Source organism: Capsicum annuum, chromosome 10 (genome assembly GCF_002878395.1).
Source record: "Capsicum annuum cultivar UCD-10X-F1 chromosome 10, UCD10Xv1.1, whole genome shotgun sequence".
Classification (NCBI taxonomy): Eukaryota; Viridiplantae; Streptophyta; class Magnoliopsida; order Solanales; family Solanaceae; genus Capsicum; species Capsicum annuum.
Genome location: NC_061120.1, coordinates 216,957,240 through 216,982,749, shown reverse-complemented (window position 1 = coordinate 216,982,749; position 25,510 = coordinate 216,957,240). Strand labels below are relative to the sequence as shown.

Here is a 25,510-nt window from a genome sequence, read left to right as displayed (position 1 = left end):
TGACTTGGCACACCAGATTATGCCAAGTGGCGACTCTGAATAAAAAATGTAAATAATCCTTTTCCGAAACAAATTTTCATTTCTTGTCACTTAAATAACAAAACCCTTTCGAACTTAAAATATAAATCTTTTGGAGTACGTAAAAAGGGGTATGACATTATTTAATTATTATTGTGATATTGTGTGATGGCTTTCATCATGCATTCTGTTGATCGTTTTACAAGCATGATGACCGGCTAAAATTCTTAGCTAAGGTTTTGGGAATCCTGGCAGATTGATGAAATAGGGAAAGTGTAAAGTTGTTCTGAACCAGTACTTGTGCATGCATTGTATTATCTTCGGTTTGATAGTTGTTTTAATTAGCGGTTGCAAACATTATGATCCTGCCTAGTTTATTGCTACTTACTCCACAATAGAAGCAGTGACTAGGAAAAAATAATTACAACAGTAATTTGAAGTTTAACTATCGATTTAGGCTAATCAATATCATCTATATAAGATGGTTAACTGTCATAACTTGAGACTCAAAAGATAGTAATTAATTGGAATCTAGGGTAAGAGTTAGTAATACAACATCCTGAAACTCAAAAGGTAAAGGATGAAATCTGTCAATGAGTTCATAAGACAGTTGATGGTACATATAACTAATCAGATTCTGCATGCAGAGTATTGGGTTGGTTCAGCAAAGCACGATAAACCTACAGATTCGAGAAGTCAGGGGGAACACAGCTCTAGTGTTCATCTCCAACTGTTTACAATCAAAGTTACATACTGTTATTTGTTCGATATTGTTATACAAACCCCTATTTACTTTTTGTTAAGCCCTTTGAGTTCAGCAAACCAGAGATATACATTCAAGTATTCCCTGTGAGTTCGACCCCAACCTAGTTGGGCTATTATACTTGACAACGACTGCTTTATCCTCAATTGGAGGTATAGTTTGGGCGTTGATCACTCTCTTCAAATGCATCCTCGTAAATATGTATTAGTTAAAGTGTGCACAAATTATTATTTGTACTTCCACCATATTAATGTATCGCCTCGTAAACATGATTAGTCAAAGATGATGTACTTTAACCATATCAATGTATCGCCTCATAAACATGATTAGTAAAATTATACACAAGTTATCGATATATATTTACCATATTACTCCCTCCATTGTTGAGATATTTTTTAGTGTTTAAAATAAGTGAATTTTTCAAAGCCCAAGAAAATTGTTGAACTTTTTTCCATATTTAAAGAATAGATTAAGAATCAGAAAATAATGTATTACCCCTTATACATAATTAGTCAAAGTACTTGCAAGTAATTCACAATACACTTTTACCATATCAGAGTATAGAACATACACTCATGCAAATGTAATGATATGTAAAAAATACTATACCCCCACCCCCAGTGGCGGATCTACATAGGGTCTAGGGGGTTTATCCGAACCTCGTTCGTCGGAAAATTATAATATTTTTACATGATAAAAATTTTTTTATGTATAAATAGTAGAGGTTAACCCTTCGACTAGTCCGTATATATACTACTGAACTCCCTCACTGAAAATCCTGGATCCGCCGCTGCCCACACCCCAACCCACCAAAGAAAAACACCCTGCGGCTTGCGGTTTCATCCTCTGTAACTATATATCTATATATACACACACTTATCTACCTATTTTTTTCAGTTTTCATCATCATTTCTTTCTCTTCTCAAACAACTAATTTCATCAACAACAAAAATTTACAAAATCTAACACAGAGAAAAATGTCAGCAACAGCTACAAATTCTAACATCTCAATGATGAACAACTCCAACAACATAGAAGTCGACAAATTAACGTACAAAATCTTCTCAATCCTCGAAAACAACTTCCTCTTCGGCTACGATAACAACAACAATAACATTAATAACCCAAAACTTTCTCCCCATTCATGCAAAGGAAAAAACAACCTTAATTTCTCCGAAAACAGCAAGAATGTCGGCGCCGGAAAAATCAGAATTCTCTCCATTGACGCCGGCAACGGCGTCCTCGCAGCAAAATCTTTAGCCTATTTGGAAGCAACCCTTCGTCGAAAAAACAGAAAGGAAGATACCCACATTGCCAATTTCTTCGATGTCGTTGCCGGCTCCGGCGCCGGTGGGTTACTCGCCGGATTTCTATTCACACGTGGGAAGGACGGGGTCCCACTTTTCACCGCGGAGGAAGCACTCGATTTCCTCGTTGAAAATGGAAGGAGAATTTCTGGACATTCGAAAAGTGGAGTTTTCCGGCGAGTTTTCCGGTCACCGGAGAATGCTATCGGAAAAGTGCTCGGAGAATTAACGTTAAAAGAAACTGTAAAATCAGTTTTGATCCCATGCTACGACCTTAACACGAAATCACCGTTCCTTTTCTCACGCGCTGATGCGCTTGAAATGGACGGCTGTGATTTCAAGTTAGCGGATGTTCTTGCTGCCACGCTGGCGGATCATGCAGTGGAAGTGAAATCAGTTGATGGAATTAGAAAGATCAGAGCCGTCGGTGGTGGGGTTGCTATGAATAATCCAACGGCTGCTGCTGTAACTCATGTTCTTAATAATAAACATGAATTTCCATTTGCTAATTCAGTTGAAGATTTGTTAGTTGTTTCATTGGGAAATGGAGAGTATTCCGGTAACGGAAAGATGATGTCATCGCCGGAGACGTTTGTTAAGATTGCCGGAGATGGTGCTGCTGACATGGTAAGTAGTAAGTAGAAATTTTTTGGTTCATGCAAAATATTTTTGATTAAAAAAAATAAAATAAGCAGAATCATGACGGAATGATATATGTACAATCGTCTTTATTAAAAAAACGTTTAATTGAGTTACAATACAATTATTTTTTAAAAAAAAATATTTAATCAAGCCGCTATATAAATAATCGATATAGAAACCAAAAAAAATTTTGGTATTTTGGAATTAATGAGTTTTGTAATTAAAAAGAATTTAGTATCTTTTTGGCATGGGACCTTGAATTTACTTAGTGGTTGTGAAGGAATTAAAGTTTTATATATTAAATGGTCCACAAAATCTTTTTGATTAAACGGTGCACCTAACTATATACTGTAGTGTAGTTTATTAGTAGTTTAATTTATTATAATAGGTTACTTATCATTTGTTGGAAATATTTTCGTTGCTTTATTCATTGTATTATTTTATCGTTGTTAATATTATTTTCTTCAATTATGTTTTTTTAACATACTTGATGTTTTATATGCTTCACTTGAACCGATGGACTATTCACAAGCCGGGATGAGCCTACCTATATTTCACCTTGTGAACCGATGGACTATTCACAAGCCGGGATGAGCCTACCTATATTTCACCTTCTTTAGACCTCGCTTCTGAAATTATTTCGAGTAATGTTGTCGTTGAAACAATATGTAATCACAACATTCAATGTGTTTTCGTAAATAATTTCATTTTCAATCCAAGTTATAAATATTTTTTACATCGTCGGCTTACAAGACTAATGTTTTTTTCATACCTACAAATGCAGGTAGATCAAGCAGTATCAACGGCATTTGGAGAATTTAGGAACAGTAACTATGTTAGAGTACAAGGAAATGAAATTATTGGGGAAAAAAACCATATGATAAAAAATGAAAAAATGAGAAAATCATTGGCCATTGCTGAGGAAATGCTAAAGGAAAAAAATGTGGAATCCATATTATTTCAAGGGAAAAAATTGGTGGAAAAAACAAATTTAGACAAATTGGAAATATTTGCAGATGAATTAATCAAAGAAGAAGAAATGAGGAAAAACAGGATATTATCCCCAGTTGTTTTGAAACAATCATCATCATCACCTAGAACATCATCTGCAACAACTTTATCGACTATTTCATCGTGTTAGTTAAAAAATAATAGGAAAGATCGTAATCATCTATTAGCTCGATTTTGATTTAGATTAGTAAGATAAGGCAAGAATCAAGGCCGAGTTATGAGTTTGAAGCCACTCGTGATGAATAATCTTGAACATCCGAGTTCGCGCTTATGTTTTTAGTTTATTTTTTTGAAATTTTAGGTTGATTTTGTAGTAATATGTATATTTAGATTATGTATCTTGACGAATGTGTGTATGTATTTTGTTGTTAATTTTATGAATATATTGCTTGGTAGTAGTAGTAATTTGCAACACTAGTTGTGTTTCATGATCATTTAATCCCAATAAATTTGTGTGTCAACTTTAAATCCCTTCTCACTAACATTATTATCGCTATTTACCACCAAAGGATGTGGTGCAGCAGATGGGGCTGCTTCTTCCTTAACCAGAGGTCTCGTGTTCAAGCCCTGGATATGAAAAAATCCTTGGTCGGGAGCAGTTCCCCCAAATAGGGCCATACGCGATGCGAATCCGGATTAGTACCGGACACCAGATGAAAAAAAAAAATTATCGCTATTTGGCATGGCTGATTCTACCATAGAGATACATATCCCAGGATTAATGTTAGGATAAGCTTATCCCGTGTTTGGTTGGGATAACTCATCCTGTAATCCCGGAATTATATATAACTAATCCCAAGATAACTTGTCTTCAACCAAACGACCGACCTCGCCTTCTATCATGTGCTCAATGTGCTAGTTTCGTCAGGAGGAGCTGATTCTCAGCTGTGCATGGGGCATTGTGTTTGGGCTGAGACACACTCTTACATGGTGCTGTGTAGTCTACTTTGGACCAAGTCTGCACGATTTTTCTCTCATAAGATCTCACACCATTAAGAGATCCTACACGTAGCTTCCTAGTCTTTTCAGCTACAGGTGGGGAAAGCAGCTATCGGGGCGATCGACATTTTAATCAGACTCATGTCCCGGTTGCGCATGCATGAGGCACACAGATTGCAATACATGAAACAACAAAGTTGGAATGTTAAAAGCAGTGTGATAGCCAGCTGATACATATGCCAGTTTCTTGGATGCAACTGAGTGCTTAGTCACACTTCCATATGCAGCAACAACAACATATCCAACATATCCAGTATATTCTCATAAAGTGGGATTTAGGAAGGGTAAGTGTAGGCAGTCCATACCGTTACCTCAGGGATGAGGTAGAAAGGTTGTTTCCGATAGAATTTTGGTTCAAGACAAAAACAGTCTACAATAACAAAAAATAATAAAAACAAAGACTACCACAACGTAATACTACCAATTGATCTATATCCGAAACAAAAAAAATGACCAAAACTCTAAAAACAAGATACTACAAGCATAGCACTATGACTACTAAGCACAAATACCAAAACAAAGCACCCCTACTAACGCAAGGACACACTCCTTCCTACTATCTTCAACCCTAAGTCGCATCCTCCACACTTTTTTATCTAGGATCATGTCCTCGATAAGCTATACTCTTTCCTACTATCTTCAACCCTGAGTCGCATCCTCCACACTTTTTTATCTAGGATCATGTCCTAGATAAGCTGTAGTTGCTCCATGCCGTATTATTCCTTCAGCTTATCTCTCACCCAGTATCACCAATTCAAATATCCACCCAGTTGAAGTTGCTGCTCATCCACAACTTGAAAATGGATCACCAGGCAGATTCTATTTGAACTATCCCCATTTGCACTTTTTATCTAAACTATCATCAACTATACACTAAAATATACCTTGAATAGTATCTGACGATGCATGATGGACACTTTTTTGGGGGCTTTAAAAATGGTGTCAAACAGCACTCCAAAGTGGCTAACTAAAGGAATTAACCAAAAAATTTAGAGATACTGGTAAAAAATACAAACTTCATTTAAAGCACGCGGCATACTTGTGAGATATTAAGATGCGAAGATATAAACCTATGTTCTGCGAAAACATGATTTACCTCCGCGGTTTCCAAGCATGATTTAAGAAAAGATAACGCTTTTTTTCAATTCCATAGAAGTTGCCTATGTGGTGCAAACAAATAGTATACACGAAACTACTAAAACAAACTAATTGTTAGTAGATTCAATAATTTTTTAGGGAAGACCATGGAGCCCTGGTGCAACAGGTATCAGATAACACTATCAACCAAGGCTACCAAGGCTAGAAAATGAGAAGAATCACCAAGAGATGCTTATCGTCTCAGCTAGGATTTGAACCTCAAACCTCATGGTTCATCACCCGCTTCATTGACTACTAGGCCACACCCTTGGGTCGATTCAACAAAGTAAGGCAATCAATTCGCTGGATTATGGTAAAAGAGTACACCTTTCCAATTTTAAGGTACAAACATTTTTCAGTAATCAACCATTTGTAACCTTAATTGCCAGCACTAGAATAAATTTGTCGGCAGCGCAATCGCTGTTATGAGCGAGCATGCAACAGCCACATTAGCTCAGCAACTTCTACAACTCTTGTTTTAACTTTCCCATTACACAAGTTGTTGTACAACAAAAAACAAAGTTTTTACATGAAAAATCATGATGAAGACTCACTTAGGAGACAATCCAACAAGACCAGCTGGATTCATCCTCCAAATCTCTTCAAAGATCGTCGATAACTCAGCAGTTGATATCAGCAGACAGTTCGACCGTAGCAGATCGATGCAATGTAGAGATTCTTGGACCATTTTTCCTGCCAAAATGAATGCAAGCAATTTGAAAGTAGAAAAGGAAAGAACGAATATTGGTACACGCATAAAAGATATGCAAATCGCATCGTACAAACTCCAGGCAAACGGAACATTTATTAAACATTTATTATATAAATATAGACACCAGTTTTTGATGAGATGGAGGCACAGCCAAAGACAGCAGCTTTCAACAATTCAAATTCATTTAACTACGTAAACTCGAAACTTTGATGTGATGTTTCTCTATCAAACAAACCTTTTAGCCATTGTTTTTTCATATTTTTCACCACGACTAATACAATAAATCAAATAGACATCTTAAATTCCGGGTCCGGTAAAGAAACATCTAATAAATGGAACAGAGGCAGTAAGTTGTATATACCATCAACTTCTTCTTTTGTAAGTATTCCACTTATTAGATTTAGGAAAAATCAAGGCAAACAGGAAACATGCAAGGTTATAAAAAAAGACTCGTTACCTTTACATGGGTACTTGGGAAGGCAGATGTCCGCAATGTCTCTTGAGTCTCATCAATCATTTTACGTCTTGGTATGCTCAATATGAAAGCCGCTTGATCGGCAGTGGCGGCCATAGAAGTTATTCTAAAACCACCCTCCCATCGTCGATGTATTCCTTCACTTGGGTAAAGGAAGTCGAGCTCAACAACCTACAAAGTCATCTGTTTTAAGCCACCATTGTTGAGGAATGCAGTAAAGTGACGACTAAATGAAAATTACTTCACCTGTTCCGCGTATCCAGCGTTTCGGGACATCACCACGCCCCAGCGACTTCCGGCAGTGGTCATGGATGTTACATGGAAACCTTCTTTCCATTTTTTGTTTATCCATTTAAAAGGAAAAGATTCACTCACTTTGTAAGACTGTTGTGTATAAGGAGTTCCTGATTCATCAAGCAGAAAGAGAAATTAATAGATTGTTTATGAAACAATGAAGAACAACCGTAATCAAATTGCTTCACAGCAAGCCTATCCGTCAAATAATCTACAGCAGACAATCTTAGCAACAAAATACAGATCACTAACCGAAAATATAAAAAGATGGGTTACTCATAATAAAACAGAAACAAAATCATCCATATATTGTAGCTCTAACACTGTTTATATATGTAGCTCTAACACCCTTTTATCATGAGATGCTTGCATGCTGGTGATGAGCCCTTATTTGCATTTTAAATACTATAGCCAACTACAGCTATGTAATATTTTTTTTTCGGATAGTGTCGATATTAATTACAGGCCGAAACTAGAAACATGCAGATAAAAGCAGACCAAGACAGACCACCATATCCAAGAAATGGAAAGGTAGGAAATTTTTCCAAAAGCAGCACACTAGGCCAACAACAATGAGATAGTGTCAGTGCACTAGGCAGGCAGTTAAAATAGGTATATAATTCAGGTGAAGTTGCCTTGACCAAACCAATTAGCCTGTGGTCTCCACTTTATTCTTCTTGGTTACCCAAACTCAAGTCTGTTACAGGCGCGAAATAATATAATTCTACACCTGAAAGTGGTTTTTAAGATCAAGCAAGAGAACAACCCACACGAAGGTGCCTGGTTTTTAAGATCAAGCAAGAGAACAACCCACACGAAGGTCCCCATTGTTCAGTATTAGAACCGCAGGACCCCACCTCACCTCCCCGTCACTTTGAAACCTTCTATCTGAAGTTTTATAGATAAAGTAGAAACTGAAAAGCATGAACATCCCCATTGTTCATCAGAACGACATCACGTGCCCCCCTCTCGACCTTTCTTTTTCTCTTATCTAAAGCTTCTAAACCAACAAGCAGGAATGATCACACACACAAACTGCGAAAATCATCCACACCTTTTTCCAAACAGAATTATTTTCTCTTCCATCCTTCACCATTTGACTAAAGACCAGATCTGTGAAAGGCTAATGCAACAAAGTGAAGAAACAAGTGAAGGGCAGGTACCATGAAGTTCAAACAAGTAACAGACTTGAACGTAATCTGTTAATTAATACTTGGGATCATTGTAATAAATACAAGATCTAAGTTTGTTCCCTTCACTTCAAGCTATAACCTTATAGTCGCACAGTATATACCTTATTCAATCTAATTATTATATGATAATTTTGTTAAAGCACAGACTCATCCTATCTAATAAAGTGAATTTCACACCAAAACATAGAAAGATAGAAACCATATCATTCCACGAGGAGAAGTCCTTTAATATCTAACCTTTGGACATAACAACCAAGGAACTTCCATTAGTTGCACCAGCTATTGAGCTGATGTAGTAGTTCTTCTCCCACTGTTCCATTATCCAATCCTGATAAGAACAACAACGGAGTCAGACAATTGTTCGAGTATAACCACGAAAAGAAAAGAGACCAAGATAATTATATGAAAGAGCACGGAGATTGAGGTGATAACCTTATGGAGGAATACAGCTGAAAGCTCGTAAACCTGGGAAGAGAAACCGGTTCCTGCATCCATGATTAAGGCCCACAGATTGGCTGCTGAGGCCACACAGCTGATGTAAAGACCATCTTCATTTCCCTTTTCTACATGCTGCCTAAGCCTAGAGTCGGCAACATTATAATGGTACCTATAAAAAAAACCACAATACTTTTCTATCAGCAACTCACGCTAATATAGAATCAAATGCATGAAGAAGATATATAGTTTAACATGAATATCCATGTTCTATGTAATAAATACTCAATTCATGAATAGCTCACGTAATTCAGAAAGTGAGACAGCACGAAGTTATCATATGTAGACCTACCAAATCAAACAGTTTATACAAGAATGTAGTTCACTGGAAGATAAAAGGTAGATTTCAAGGCACGGTGCACTAAAAAGATTGCACGCAATGTGTCCAAACAATAAGGAAACTAGACCAACCCAAGAAGCATACTTTCTTAAATGTTAAACCTGCAAAACTAGGCCCATCCTAAGAATATGTAACCTCTCAAACCTATAGTATACCCAGTTCAGAAAGGACACAAAAATGAATGACATGAGGCAACAAGAAAGTCAATGTAAAGTTGTGAATGTCTATTGCATATGCTTGGTGAATCCAACAACTGGCTTAGGCTCTTTTTTGGGGATAAGGCAACAACTGGCATTAAGGGTGTGTTTGGTATGATGGAAAAAGTTTTCTGGAAAATGTTTTCCTATTTTCCCTTGTTTGGTTGCAACAAAATGTTTGGAAAACATTTTCCACAACAACTCATTTTCCTCAATTTGAGGGAAAATGACTTCCTTCATGGGCCAAGGGAAGTCATTTTCCAGAAAATGACAAATGTGACTTATGAACCCACCCCCACCCCTCTTCCCCACCCCAACAACACTCATATTCACATGACTCAAAAAATTCACATTTCTCAAATATTTACATTACTCGAAAATATTTTTCACTGTGCTTTGCTTCAATTTTCCAATGCTTGAAATAAAAATAGTGAAGCCCGATTTTTTTCTATTTCCAATGTTCGTTGAATGTATTGTTATTTTCATATACATAGAGGAAGACTTACCTATGTTACTTTTGCTAATTGCATATTTCATTTTGTCATCGATGTAACATGTTTCACGAGGTTGAATAAGCTTGTCGTTCCGTTATATTTCTATGATTGTAGTATCTTGAGATTGTCCTGACAAAATATTAAAAAGTGTCTCGTATATTTGCTAATTAATAGTTGCTTAAATTTAGTGATTTTAATATTTTAGTATTCGATATTGATATTATTTGTTATGCTTAAATTAGTTCTTACAAATTGTTGAATTGTTAAAGGCACTGATATACTAGTTAACAGTTAGTAGTATTTTCGAAAAGAATATTTTTTCACTCACCATCAAATACTAGAAAATATTTTTCTAAAAAATAGTCTCTACTCACCAACCAAACACCATAAAATATTTTTCAGAAAATATTTTCGACTCACCAACCAAACATGAGAAAATAAGTAGAGAAAACATTTTCCAAGAAAACATTTTCCATGGAAAATATTTTCCGTCGTACCAAACACACCCTAAAAAGAAAAGGCAGCCCGGTGCACTAAAAGCTCCCGCAATGTGTAGGGTCCGGGGAAGGGCCCCACCACATGTGTGTTTTGTACACAGCCTTAACTTGCATTTCTGCAAGAGGCAGTTTCCAAGGCTTGAACCCGTGACCTCCTGCTCACATGGCAGAATCTTTACCAGTTACTCCAGGTAACTAGCATAGGCTTTTTAAATACAAGCCAAATTAATGAAACACAACAAATAAGCATATCTGAGCTGCAATGTTATGGCAAAATAGATGCATAACTAGATAAATCATTATAAAACCTTATTTGAAGGTTTAAGGTTTCACACGTACTTTTGATGAGATCCAAGACAATATAAAAGTCTAGCACTGAGACGCTTCTTTAAAGAGTTATAATAATAGCCAGACATCTAAAAACTCATTATATCAGCAACATACATGCCAAGAGTCATTATTACACTTGTATTTATAGCAACTTACCTCTGCTTCATGGGACGTCGTGCATTATAAACAGAAATCCATTGCGTTGCAGGACTACCTAATCGTACTTTTTTCTTTGGTTGCTCATCTTCCTCCAAGTTTATTAGCAACCTTCCCCGCTTTTGTCCAACCTGATTAGACAAGAGGAGTTGAGGTGAGGAAGTCAATATTGTTCTGGAAACACATGCATGCAAGAATATGGATAGGAACCTTAAGAGCTCCATCAATTCTTATTGGCCGTAGTGACGTGACTGGCTCAATAAGACTCTCAAAGAAAGAGATGAGTTTGGCATAATTTGGTTCCTCATCAAATTTCATATTTGTCACAGCCTCAAGGAACTGCTTGAATGGCGCTGGACAAAAACAACACATCAACTCTGGAGAAGTGGCCATTTTCTTCTTACAGACAAGAAAACTCTTGTTGTCACCCTATCACAATTCAAAACAATAAATATAAGAGAATGAGAAAGCTTCAAATAACAAAATTAAACCACTAAAACACTTACAGAAGCACATAACAACCAACCTGATAGCCTTGCCACGGTAACCTTCCCTTTATCAGAAATATTAACGTGTAGGCTAGTGATTCAAGGTCATCCCTTCTACTTCCAGTTCGACCCAAATGTGCATGCACACTTGCATATCTTATGGTGCCCCTGTCAATGCAAATATATTAGTTCAGACTCAACAGGACTGTTGAATTATATGCCCAAGATTATATAAGATACATGCCATATAAACAAACCTGAATATATCTGGCCTCTGGTCATATTCAACGTGCAGACCAGATGCTGCATCTTTCCATCTAGATGCTGCATTAACCAACGATGCATCATGAACAGTACTCAAGATTAACATCGAATGAAAAGAAATGGTATTCTTTAAGTGTAGTAGACCTACAAGCAGAATTGATCTGACATAGGAATTTCTTAGTGTGTCACGACAATTTGACAGGATCAACAATGTTTACATTAGAAAAGATTAGAAACAAAATGATATGTACACTCCAAGGAAAAAAAAGACGAGTGATAAACAGAATAGAAGATCATTGATAATGTATCTTACCCAAACCGAGATCAATAAGATATAGCTTCTTCTCATCAGCACTTCCCGGCAGACCAAGCAAGAAATTTTCTGGCTTTACATCTCCATGCACGAACCTTAAAGTGAGAACAAAAACTATATCACTATTACTACATGATGTTGAGTTTAGAGTGCTGAAACTGAAATGATGAAATATATATATTGCAGGAAGAAATAACAGTTACCCCTTAAGGTGCAGCTTTTCGAGAATCGATATTGCCTCCACTGCAATACAGGCTACCATGTTCGGCGACATCCTGTTGCAAGATTAATGACCATCAATTAGAAAGACATACAGGCTACAACATATGCAGGCCCGGGAAAAGTTATATGTAGTACATTGTTTTGTTCTGCATTCTACGTATGTGAAGGAAAATCAATGTAAATAGAACAAGTTGGAAACTTACGACTGGCCTAAAGAATTCCATACATCCCACAAGCTAGGTCCAAGCATGTCCATGACCTTTAAAAATTTTCCAGGAAATATCAGTAACACAAAAGTGATAGAACAAGAGATTCTTATTGAAAAACAAAAGTTACCAAGATGTAAAAGTCTCCTTGCCGACCCTTAAAATGAACCCATGGGATTCCGTAGCATCCATTTAGGGTACTGTCAAGAAAAAAATAAATTACAGTTAGATAATAATAAGTAAGAGATCAGAAGACTGAAAATACAAAGGAAATCAGAGATTCTGAAATAGAATTCACACTTACTTGTAAACCTGCCACTCATAAGGAGGGCCATAGTTGCAACCTTTACTATTTCGATGCTCAAACTTTAATGCAACCTAATGAGAATCATTATCGTTGTATTATAATCCAAATATTGTCAAAAAGGCTCGTAAAAGATCCACTATGTCATGGGAAGTACCTCAACAGCATCTGGTCCTGTTCTTTCAGTTCCCCCGCTTGTTCTTCGACCAACGTATACTTGCCCAAATCCACCCTTACCTAATTTCCTTTCCGTTTTATATACAGGAGAATTACCCACTTGCACCTGCATCCAAATAAACATTTCTTCTAAGAAACCTATTTGTAGTGGACATATGATGTTTCAGAAATTTAACCTAACGTTATCATTAATGACGTGAACGTATTTCCTAAGCAACTGTTGGAATTTTCAAGGCAAGAGTTACTTTAAGCTGTTTGTCAATTCATGTCATCCGTAACTTCATTAAGACAGTCAAGAACCCAAATGGAAAGAAAAATAAGAGCAAACAGGAAGATACCCTATCCGGTACAGGAGTAGTGCCCGCTTCTTCTTCAACTCCCATTACTTTGTCTGCACTTCCACCACCATCCATAGCAATCTTTTTATCTGCAGCACCGTCAATTCTATTAAAAGCTGCCTCGGCAACACCAACAGGAGCAGCTTGCGGAAGAACGTCACAAGGCGGCTCTGGGTCCAAATCTATCAACCTAATCCCCCTACCTCTACCAGCACCACTCGGTCTACCACGTGTTGTCCCTGAAGGCCCCTTTCCTACAGCTGTTGCATTACCCCTTCCTCTTCCTCCACCACCTCTTCTTCTAGTAGTTCGGTTCTGAGTAGGCAAGACCAAGTTTTCCTCTTGTCCAACGGGTTGAGGGGCAGGCTGGAGATCACCTAGCCGTTTTGATCTCCTTGCTCCACTACGCAATTCTGGCATCATCACCCATGCAAATCACACTCAACTCGGTTCACCCACCTTACCTTGAAAATCTGGAGTAAACACACAACAGAAGAGTCAACGGAACCCATAAATAGCTGAACTACCAATGCAAGAATCCAGTCCTTTCAACAATGTAGACTTCAAATAGAAACCAATAAAGAAAAACACACATCGCCCAGTCCGGGTAAGGCAACAGCATCTTAAAAAAACCACAATTACCAAATACCAAACATGATCTTACATCATTAATTCCCAAAGTTCTGAAGTGAAGTTCTAAACTTTTCACCCATAAAAGTCTACAATAAATAACATAACAAGTTTCATATCTCTTGCATATTAAGAAAAAGACCAGACATTCAGATAAAGACATCTCTAATATCAAAAACAATTCACACACCCCCACATATGAGTCTCAAATCTTCAAAAGCTTCCCTTTATTTCCAAACAAGAACTGACACTAGAAGTATCTACAACAAAAAAACTAAACACAAAAGAAAAGCTTTAATCCTTATAATCAATAAAAACGTACAACATCCAAAAACATCAGTGAAATAAATCAAAACAAAATCAGACAGAATGCAGCCTTATCAACAATGTGGACTTCAAATACAAATCAATAAACAAAAACACGCATCGCCCAGTCCGGGTAAGGCAACAGCATCTAAAAAAACCACAGTTACCATATACCAAACATGATCTTACATCACTAATTCCCAAAGTTCTGAAGGTAAAGTTCTAAACCTTTTACTCATAAAAGCCTATTCATAACTCATAGATTCTAAAAAAGCACCAGACTTGCAGATAAGGACATCTATACTATCAAAAACAATTCAGAAACACCCACATACAAGTGCCAAATCTTCAAAAAACTTCCCTTCATTTCCAAACAAGAACTGACACGGAAAGTATCTACAACAGAAATGAAAGCCTTTAACCTTTACACTCAATAAAAACCCACAACATCAAAAACATTAGTGAAATAAATTGCAACAAAATCAAATAAAATCCAGTCTTATCAACAATGTGGACTTCAAATACAAACCAATAAACAAAAACACGCATCGCTCCGTCCAGATAAGGCAACAACATCTAAAAAACCACAGTTACCATATACCAAACATGATCTTACATCATTAATTCCCAAACTTCTGAACTAAATTTCTAGATTTTTTACCCATAAAACTCTACATAACAAGATTCATATCTCTTACATACAGAAGAAAACACATATATACCATCAAATCATTTCAGACACACCCACATACAAGTATAAAATCTTCAAAAACTTCCCTTTTATCTACAAAAAAGAACTAACACTGAGAAGCATCCACAACAAAACTTTACAATCAATAAAATCTTTAACCTTTTTAATCAACAAAAACCTACAACATCAAAAAACATCAGTACAACAAAATCAAACAGAATCCAATCTTATCAACAATGTGGATTTCAAATACAAACCAATAAACAAAAACACGCATCGCTCAGTCCAGGTAAGGCAACAGAAATTAAAAAAACCACAGTTACCATATACCAAACATGATCTTACATCATTAATCCCCAAACTTCTGAACTAAAGTTCTAGATTTTTTTCCCATAAAACTCTACATAACAAGGTTCATATCTCTTACATACTAAAAAAGCACATATATACTATTAAAACAATTCAGACACCCACATACAAGTAGCAAATCTTCAAAAACTTCCCTTTTTTCTCCAAACAAGAACTAACACTCAGAAGTATCTACAACAAAACTTTACAATCAATAAAATCTTTAATCTTTTTAACCAACAAAAACCTACAACATCAAAAAACATCAGTAAAACAAAATCAGACCAATCAAGCAAAAAACTCCCAAACACAACAAAATCACAATAAAAAAAAAACAATCCCAAGATGGATCTTCATCGTCTAATCACATAAAACTCAACCGATCATCAAACAAACAACAGAAATTAACCATCCTTCACACATTTCACAAAAACCAAGAACACCAAAAACTAAAAAAAAAAAAAATCAATAAAAAATTATACAAAAAACAAATATTTACCTCAAAAACAGCAAAACCCAACAAGGATCGGTGTAAAATGGACCCAAAAAAAAATTCAAGAAAATGGTTTTTTCACAAAATTGATGATCAATCTCAGATCTTTAAGCAAAAAATCAAGAACCCCACATAGTTATTTTCAAGAAAAAGGGCAAAAAAGGGAAAAAATTTATGGTTTTGGTGTTTCTTAGAGTATATGGTGATAAGGGTATGAGCTGAATGAACGTTACATTCGGTGAGGAAAAAAAAAAATGGATCGAAATGAGAAAAAAATGGTGGAAAATATTACTAATAATAATGAGTGGGGGACTCTGTGTGTGTGTATGTGTAGTTTTGTATTGTATGTATTGCCCTCTTTGTATAACACACTTTGGTATTTGTGCTAATAATCTTATGGATTAGTATTGTAATCTCATGTTAATATTGGGATTTTTCTAGATTGTGTTTTGACTCTAATTAAATTAATGTACTTGGCTTGTGTGTTCGGCTAAATTCAGATTCGTGTATTATAGGATTCGTTTTTTTAGGTAGATATTTGTGGTTCGGGGGTGAATTGTTCGAATTACTTTTGATAGGTTTTTTTCATTCTGAGGGCTCGAAGATGAACGTTATTAATTTAGCTCCCGTCTGTTCATAGATTTTGAAGTTAAATCTTATGTTAGTAATATTGGGATTTTTCTAGATTGTGATTTGATTCTAACTAATCTAATGTACTTGTTTTGTGTGTTCGACTAAATTTAGATGTGCTATATGACTTGTTTGTTGAGGTAGAGGATGTGGTTCGGAGGATTGAGTGGTTCGAAGCATTTTTAATAGATTTTTATTTTATTTTAACGGCTCAAAGATGAGCGTTATTAATTTGGTTCCTATTTGGTCATAGATTTGAACTTGAAATTTTGAGTTCTTATATTGTATTGTAATACCACTTTGATATTTGCGCTAGATAATCTTATGGATTAATATTGCAATCTTATGTTAGTATTGGGATTTTTCTAGATTGTATTTTGATTCTAACTAATCTAATGTACTTGTCTTGTGTATTCGATTAAATTCAGATTCATGTGTTATATGGCTTATTTTTTGAGGTAGAGGATTGTGGTTCAAAGAATTGGGCGGTTTAAGTTATTTTTCGTAGATTTTTTTTATTTTAAGGGCTCGAAGATGAGCGTTATTAATTTAGTTTTCATTTGGTCATAAATTTTGAACATGCAATTTTGTGTTCTTGATATGTGTGCTAATAATATTATGGATTAGTGTTGTAATCTTATGTTAGTATTGCATTTTTCTAGATTGTGTCTTGACTCTAATTAATCTAATGTAATTATCTTGTGTGTTCGACTAAATTTAAATTCGTGTATTATAGAGCTCGTTTTTTGAGATAGAGAATTGTTGTTCGAATCACTTTTAATAGTTTTTTTTTATTTTGAAGACTCGAAAATGAGCATTATTAATTTAACTCCCATTTAATCATAGATTTTGATCTTAAAATTTTGAGTTCTATTATTTTATTGTATTATGATAATTGTCCCTCTTTGTATTACCACTTTGGTATATGTTCTAGATAATCCGATGGATTAGTTTGTAATCTTGTGTTATTTGGCTTTGTTTTTTATTATGTTTTAACTCCAACTAACTTAATGTATTCATCGCGAATTTTTGGCTAAATTCGGATTATATATTTATTGGGCTCGTTCTTCGAGGTAGTGACTTGTTGTTTGAAGGATTAGAGTACACGACTGTGAGTCACAGTGCTGAGGAATTCGAAACCGTTTCAATAGAAATTTTTTCATTCTGAGAAACTTGAAGAGATCGAAACGTTATTAATTAGCTCTTATTTGGCAATAGATTTTAAAACTTTAAAATTTAAGTTATTGAAGTTGCCGTTTTTTGAAATTTAAAGTGGTATTTAGATATATATTTTTTATTTTTAAAAAATAAAGTTTAGTGAATGAAAATCTAAATCAATTTTTAAATTTGAAATTGTTTTAGTGGTAAATGTTCAAATTATGAAGATAATTTTTTATATTCTATGGCCAAAGGCTAGCCTAGATTCATGCATTGCAGGCTCATTTACGAGGATAACACTCGGATAGAACTATTTTCAGTTCTTAAAAGCTTAAAGTACCAAATAAGTCCACTAAATATAGATATCAAGTAACTTTATTCATACAAGCATCAAGTCCTGAGGACTTGTGTATCCTTTTATTTTTTCTTTTAGTCTTTCCTAACAATTAATCTAAAAGGTAAGAGGAGACGTTCAATCTCAAGATTTAGTGATTTAATTAGTCTAACTATACAAGTGAATGGTAAAAGTAATATTATGTGCAATCAAATATAACGTGTCAAAGGTCATCAGGTCGCCGTAAAGAGAAATAGCTAAGTTATTCTATTCTCCAGGTCGTACAGTTTATACCCTTTTGATGAGCACTGTAACCAACTAGAACAACTCCTACTGCTCTTGGACTGAATTTGTCCTTCTGTGTAAGGTTTGTAGCAAAACACAGACAACCTGCAACTCTTAAATGTATCAAAGAAGGAGTTTTTTAATATAATATCTCGAAAGGTGACTTTCATTTCAACGCAGAAGAAGGAATTCTGTTCAAAATATATATGGTTGTTTTAATGCATAATCCCCAAATTCTGTCTGGTAAACCGCCTTGAAACTTAATAGCTCTTGCTATCTTAAGTATATATCTATGCCTTCTTTCCACCACACCATTTCGTTGTGGTGTGTATGGACAGGAGCTCTCATGAATAATACTATATTGTTGGAACAAATCTATACAAGCATGACTAAAAAATTCACCACCATTATCAGACCTTACTCTCTAAACAATTCTACCAAATTGTGTCTTGACTACAATGATAAAATTTCTAAAAGGAACATCTGATTTAAGTCTCATCAAATAAATCTAGGTCCACCTTGAATGATCATCAACAATAGTGAGAAAAAATCTCATGCCATCAAAAGTTTCCTATTTATATGGCCCCCAAACATCTACATGAAGTAAGTCAAAACATGAAACAGTTGTACTCACACTACGTGGGAAAGGTAGCTTAGTTTGTCTAGCAAGTGGACAAACTTCATAATTATTCAAAGTAAATGACTCATGTTGTGTAACATGTTGAAACATAGACATTTTTCTAAGAACATTTATTGGAAAATGACACATTCTTTGATGCCAAATGGAAATATCTGCATGTGGAGTTGCAGCAAGGCATTTGTGAGTTGTATATTTGGACGGAATCTGTGAGTATAGAGTATACAATCCATCCCCCTCCTTACTAATTTCCCTCACCCTCCCAGATGAGAGGTCCTGAAATACACAACAATTGGGAAAGAAAGTAGCATAGCAGTTTAAGTCTTTTGTCATTTTGGAAATCGATAGAAAATTAAACTTAAAAGCTGGCACGCACAAAACGTTTGTGAGAACATCACCTCCTCCAAGGCTATAGTTCCCAACATGCGATACTCTGGTTGATTCTCCTGTAGGCAGTTGCACCTGTCCTGTATTTTCTATTAAGTTTTCATCTGATAAATGAGTGTAGTCACCTATCATATGGTTAGTAGCACCTGTGTCTACTATCCATTTAATGAAAGAGCCCTTATTAGAGAACGAAGTACCTGCCATATTAGCAGTACCAGAAATACTTGCTCTTTGACCAGCATGAGCATCTTTATGTGGTTCCTTAACAGCATGCATAACTGGAGAATAAGGTACGAGATGTGACATACCCTGCATCAGTCCTGGCTGATGAGACAGATTGAAGTAAGTTTGCATCATGCCCTGGTGTGGCACTATCTGCTGAGAATATTAGTGTGGACTATAGTATTGAGGAAAGCCTCCTTGTTGTGAATATGGCATCATTTGGAAAGCCTGTAGACCTGCAGTAGTGTTAGGATCAAACACCTGAGTATTACCTGTCATCAATCCCGTCACAACATTAGCTTTCTTCCTTCCTTTGAAATCTGTGGGATATCCAATAAGCTTATAAAAGTCAGCCTTTACGTGGCCCGTAAGATGACAGAAGTTGCATTTCAGAAGCTTGTTACATTCATCTTTAGTATGTCCCCTTATACAACAGTGGTCACAAAATAAGTTACCATTGTATTGTTTCCTCTGCTTGGAAATATATCCTCCACCATTATAGCTATTACCACCACCTTTTGAAGTATACATAGCAGTAGGAGTTGAGTGTTCAGGTATAACTCTACTAGTTCCAGCCACAATTCGTTGACTCTCATCTTAGTTAACCATGGCATATACTTGGTTGAAGTTAGGCATCTGCGGCATCATTAAGATTTGGCTTCTATCCTGACTGTAACTATCACTCAGCCCCATCAAAAATTGCAATACTCGTTGATATTGCAAGTGTTCAAAGTACTCTCTCGATTTAGGGCAATCACACGACGGAGGTGGCATAATTGAATTATATTCATCCCAGAGATTTTTCAATTTAGAATAGTAATTCAAAATCGAAGAAACACCCTGAACTAAAGTGAAGAGTTCTTTGTGTAATTGAAAAGCTCGAGAACTGTTAATTTTTTCAAATCTCTCTCGCAGATCCTCCCAAATGAGATGAGTATTGGAACATAATAAGATTCCTCCAAGTAAATCCTTGATCACATTTCACATAATCCAGGAGATCACTATGGCATTACAACGATCCCATAGCTTCTCCAAATCTCCAGTGTATTGATCGATCCGTCAATAAATCCTAGTTTATTCTTTCCTAATAGAGCCAATTTCATAGCCCTACTCCACAAAGTGTAGTTATCCAAACCAGATAATACGATTCCTACCGACAATGAACCAGGGCATTAGAAGGATGCAAAAACAGAGGGTGATGATAATCGACAACTGTAGTAGCTGTAGGAACAACTGAATTTTCCCCCAAACTACTCGGATCCGCCATGAAAAATAAAAAAATAGAGATAAGAAGAAAAAAATATAAAATTCTGCAAAATCTTCACAAATTGTGACAACAATTCCTTCGAGATGAGCTAAAAGGATCAAATTATGCGAATTCTTCATGAATTGTGACAGCATCGAACCTGTCTCTGATACCATGTTAAGTAACTGAATTCATGTGGTCAGTTAATCACTGATGTGAGGAGAAGACAATCTAAGCATGGGAATGAAGAGAGTAACTATGAGAGTTTGAGAGAGAATTGACAAAAATGATATTCTTCATTGAGCCATAACTGTCTACAGGATCTTTCTTTATATACATACACAAACATCTCATGCCAGTTAAGCCCATTAATAACTGCTACTATTAACTAACTTATCTCAATTTACCACTAATGACAATTATTGCATAATTATCATGCACATTAGCTGACTATCACTGCTTAGTAATTACGGCACATCAACACATTTATTAAGTTCCTTCACAATTAGTTGCTAAGAGATTATTCAGTAATAAATCATAAATAAATTTGTTCAGAAAAAAAAAGAAGAAGATAAAGTTACATTTAATATGATAAAAATATATCTACTCCTTATAGATTTTTTTTAAATTTTTTTTTTAATGTATTGTTCAAAAGTAACTCTTTTTTTCTTTATAAAAATTTGGTCAAAAATCTTAATTAATAAAATTTTTCTGTTAATTAATTATTTTTTTAATTAGTTATTGAGGAATTACTCAATAACTTATCATAAATGAAATGATTCAAAAATGAAGAAAAAGATGGAGTTGCATTTAATATGGAAACAATAAATCTTTGAAAAGAATTAAAGTACTTAAAATTGAAACTACAAAAAAAAAAAGAACATATGAAAGTCGGTTGAAATGCATTCAATGATTTAATTTAATTACAACAATCAAGTAAATAAAGTATTTTAGGCATGAAATTAGCTTAGCAAGCTAATTAATGACAATAAAATGCTCTTTTCATTTTAATTTAATTATTTTGTCTTTTTTATTTTAATTTGTTTCAACGTGAATATCTCTTTTCACATGATATATTTAAAATTACACAATTAAAAGATATTTTAAGACATTTTATATATGTCCAATCCCACAACTACTATCCCTCTCAAATGGATCCCCCACCCCCACCCTCAACACCTTTAAACTTAGCACTGATGGATTTTGCATTGACAATTCGGGGAGAGAAGGGATTAGGGGAGTCATCAGAAATAGCAGAGGAGATTGGGTTGTGGGTTTCAGCAAGAGCTTTACCAATGCCACGAATAACCTCGTGGAACTAATGGCCCTTAAAGAGGGCCTAAACCTTGCATTACAACAAAACTTCAAACCTCTAGAAGTTTGCATTGATTCAATGAAAATCATAAGAATGCTTCAACATGTAGCTTACTGTATGATCCAATTGTTAATAAATGCACGTGCTTACTAGGGAGTTTGGGGAGTCCTCCAGTCTACTATACTTACAGGGAGCAGAATAGGGTAGCTGATATGCTGGCAAAGCAAAGATCCGAAAGCGACTTTTTTGATAGACTTATGTGTTTGCAACACCACCGGCTAGTGTAGGGGTCGTTTTTTGGGAAGATTTTAAAGGAAAATCACTTTCCCGATCTGTAACTAGTAGTGGAAACACCAGTCCTTTTTGTTACGTTTTTGTGCCTGATTAGGCATTGCTTTGTAAAAACTCACTTTTATTTTTGAATGCATCGCTACTATTTTACCCCAAAAAAAAAAAAAAGAACTTACGATTTCAAGACTAAAAAATCTTTTATTTTTTAAAAAAGTTTGTCGGTTAAAAATAGACGAACAAGTTAAAATCGTGAGATTTTTTATTTTTTTGTAAAAAAAAAATAATAAAAATTAAGGACCTTAACCTAAGTCCTAACCATTATAATTTTAGGTTTTGGGGCTCTAAATTTATGTTTGGTTCTTCGAAGCAAAATCTTTGTTTGTTTCTTTTAGAATTTAAGTATTATTCTGTTTTGGGTCCCATTTTCCCTTTTTAAATATTTAAGTCCACACATTCCAAAATTAATTTCTTTATTTTGCAATTCCTAAATTAACTAAACCCACGCATAATATATGACGATATCTAACTAAATTCAAAAATTTAATAAAAATATATTTCTAAATTTATGATTTTAAACAAGTCGTGAAATTTGTGTGCAATGTAAATCATCACATTAAAAATAAACTAATAAGTGTAACATTATATTATTTTTAAATTAAAATGTGTTATATTTTTTAAAAATAAAAATAAAATAAAACATAAATTAAAATAATGAGAATAGTATTATTGATTTTATTTTTTTCAAAATTCAAACACCGAATGCCACCAAACAGTTGTATTAATGAAGAGGCAAATGATTCGTTTTTGCCTTTACCACCACACAATTTGGATTATACATATAAATAAATTTAGCTATAGTACTTCTATATTGGACTATTAAAATATTATAATTATTTTTATTTGAGTCGGTGTTTTAAAAGTTTTTGGAAAAAAAGGGTCAAAATTATTTTTCCTCCCCAACTTTATCTTAAAAATCAAATTCTCCCTCAATTTTGAACAATAATCATACTTCCCCTTTATCCTAATTGATTTTTTAAAATTTCTATTTTACCCTTTATCATCAAATTTTTTATTCTTTTTTTTTTTCAACTTCTTTAAAATCATCATATTTTCATTTTAAAAAAATAAATCATATAGCAATTTTTTCATAAAAACATAAACATTATTCATATAATAAATTTTTCATAAAAACGTAAACATTATCTTTCAGGGGAAAAAAGTAAGAAATCTATAAGCTAATGATGATCTTTATGAAGTAAATTAGCATAATAAGAAAATTAATTTTATTAATAATAATCAAAACTATAATATTTATTTTACAAGTGAACATAATAAGTAATACTAATTTTATAAACGTATTTCCATGCAGAAAATACAAACCATAAATGAAAGAGATAAGCCTCTAGTACAACCCCGAACTATGATCAAAGTTGTTACGACACACTCCAACTTCATAGGGGTCCTATTATCCCTTGAACTCAAATTTAACGTATTTTTGTCATTTTTTGTACTAATGTGACACCTTTATTACATAAAATGGAGCTCACATCAAAGATGTCACGCCATCTAAAATGATTGACAAAAGATATCACGTTAACTAAAAAAATTGACAAAAATACGCAAAAATTTAGTTTAAGGGGTAATAGGACCCCGTGAAGTTGACGTGTGTCGTAGCAAATTTGGTCATAGTTCGGGGATACTAGATGTTTTTCTCGAATAAAAATAAGATCAAATTTTAAAGATTATATTTATTTATATAAATTATAAAATAAGTAATACTCTATTAATGACAATCACAGTTTATTTACTGATATAGACAATAGATAATATCGTTTCTTATCACTTGATCCTCATACTAAAAATAAATATTTTAATTTATCTGCTCAATTTGTGAAATCAAGAGAATTGTATTATGTTTTTTTTCTACCATTTAGTGTTAAATAACTATATAAAGTAACAATATAGACAAATTTAAAGTTTTAAATTATCATTAATAAGGTTAATTTAGCAAAATATACCTCTAAGTAAAATTTCCTTAAGGATTGTGTTATATCAACAAAAAGTTAAGTAATACGAAACGAATTTAGTAAGAAAATGATAAAACACAAAAATATACGCACATGCATGTACATAAATATGTATATACACACACTTAAGGGTGGAGTTTTTTGAGTTAATACATAAAAATAACCCTAAACTTGATACCAAATTATAACTTTGACCTTAAACTTTGATAGTGCACAAATAAGACCTTTAGCTATTCAAAACCTGAACAAATATGACCTCCGATTTTGCAACCCCATGCGTGAGTCTCACTCACGTCTACGTGAAAAGGTAATCCAATCACACGGTGCCACGTCGTTAAAATGGCTGATTTGAAGAGAGGTCATATTTGTGCAGTTTTGAATAGTTAAAGGTCATATTTGTGCACTGTCAAAGTTTTGCTTTTTGTGTTAAAACGACGTCGCTTTTATTATTATTATTATTATTATTATTATTATTGTTATTGTTGTTGTTATTATTATTATTATTATTATTATTATTATTATAATAACAATATTTATTTATTTATTTATTTATATAGTAGATGCACCTAAATTTTTTTTAATTTAAAATTATTATTATTATTATTTTTCTATTTATTTCTATAGCAACAACACCTAGCTTTTTTTTAATTAAAAAAACCAGCCACTAGTAGGGACCGAACCCGCACAGTAGGCTGAAGGAAGCGCCCAAAAGAGCAAATAACACCATTGGACTATCTAAGTGTCTTGTTTCATGTGGTTCAACATTAATATACGTATATAAATATACATTTTCTATCTTATATATATACAACGTAATTTTTTTATCGAGGGGATTTGGGTGAACTCCATGACAATCACGTAGGTCCGCCCCTCGTTAATTTAATAAATTTTTAATAACGTTAATTTAATAATATTTTAATTAAGTTAATTTGATAACATTAATTTAATATATTACTACTACTATCCTTAATAACATTAATTTAATAACGTTTTATTAAATTATAATTTTTTTTATTATTAGTATAGTTTCATCTTTAATTTAATATTTAAATAAATAATATTTAGATATATTATATAACTTAAATTCGTCCTCTGTTTTATAGTATATATACATACTCGCTCGATTTTTTCGTATGAG

The 25,510-nt window shown here is 34.1% G+C and overlaps 2 protein-coding genes across 2 annotated transcripts; one reads left to right on the top strand and one right to left on the bottom strand.

Annotated features, from left to right (window-relative positions):
* The first annotated feature begins 1,674 nt into the window (after positions 1–1,674).
* On the top strand, positions 1,675–4,137 carry LOC107845143 (patatin-like protein 3). The gene is made up of 2 exons (XM_016689397.2): positions 1,675–2,715; positions 3,515–4,137. The coding sequence occupies exons 1-2, from the start codon at positions 1,759–1,761 to the stop codon at positions 3,869–3,871; spliced, it is 1,314 nt and encodes a 437-aa protein (XP_016544883.2). The 5' UTR covers positions 1,675–1,758; the 3' UTR covers positions 3,872–4,137.
* Positions 4,138–6,167: 2,030 nt separating this feature from the next.
* Positions 6,168–16,233, bottom strand: LOC107843785 (casein kinase 1-like protein HD16). The gene is made up of 17 exons (XM_016688176.2): positions 15,847–16,233; positions 13,373–13,845; positions 13,015–13,140; positions 12,858–12,931; positions 12,684–12,753; positions 12,551–12,606; positions 12,329–12,400; positions 12,126–12,220; positions 11,806–11,872; positions 11,587–11,716; positions 11,271–11,489; positions 11,061–11,191; positions 8,984–9,158; positions 8,789–8,879; positions 7,311–7,468; positions 7,047–7,235; positions 6,168–6,570 (listed from the first exon to the last, which is right to left on the bottom strand). The coding sequence occupies exons 2-17, from the start codon at positions 13,793–13,795 to the stop codon at positions 6,511–6,513; spliced, it is 2,136 nt and encodes a 711-aa protein (XP_016543662.1). The 5' UTR covers positions 13,796–13,845; positions 15,847–16,233; the 3' UTR covers positions 6,168–6,510.
* Between the last annotated feature and the right edge of the window lie 9,277 nt (positions 16,234–25,510).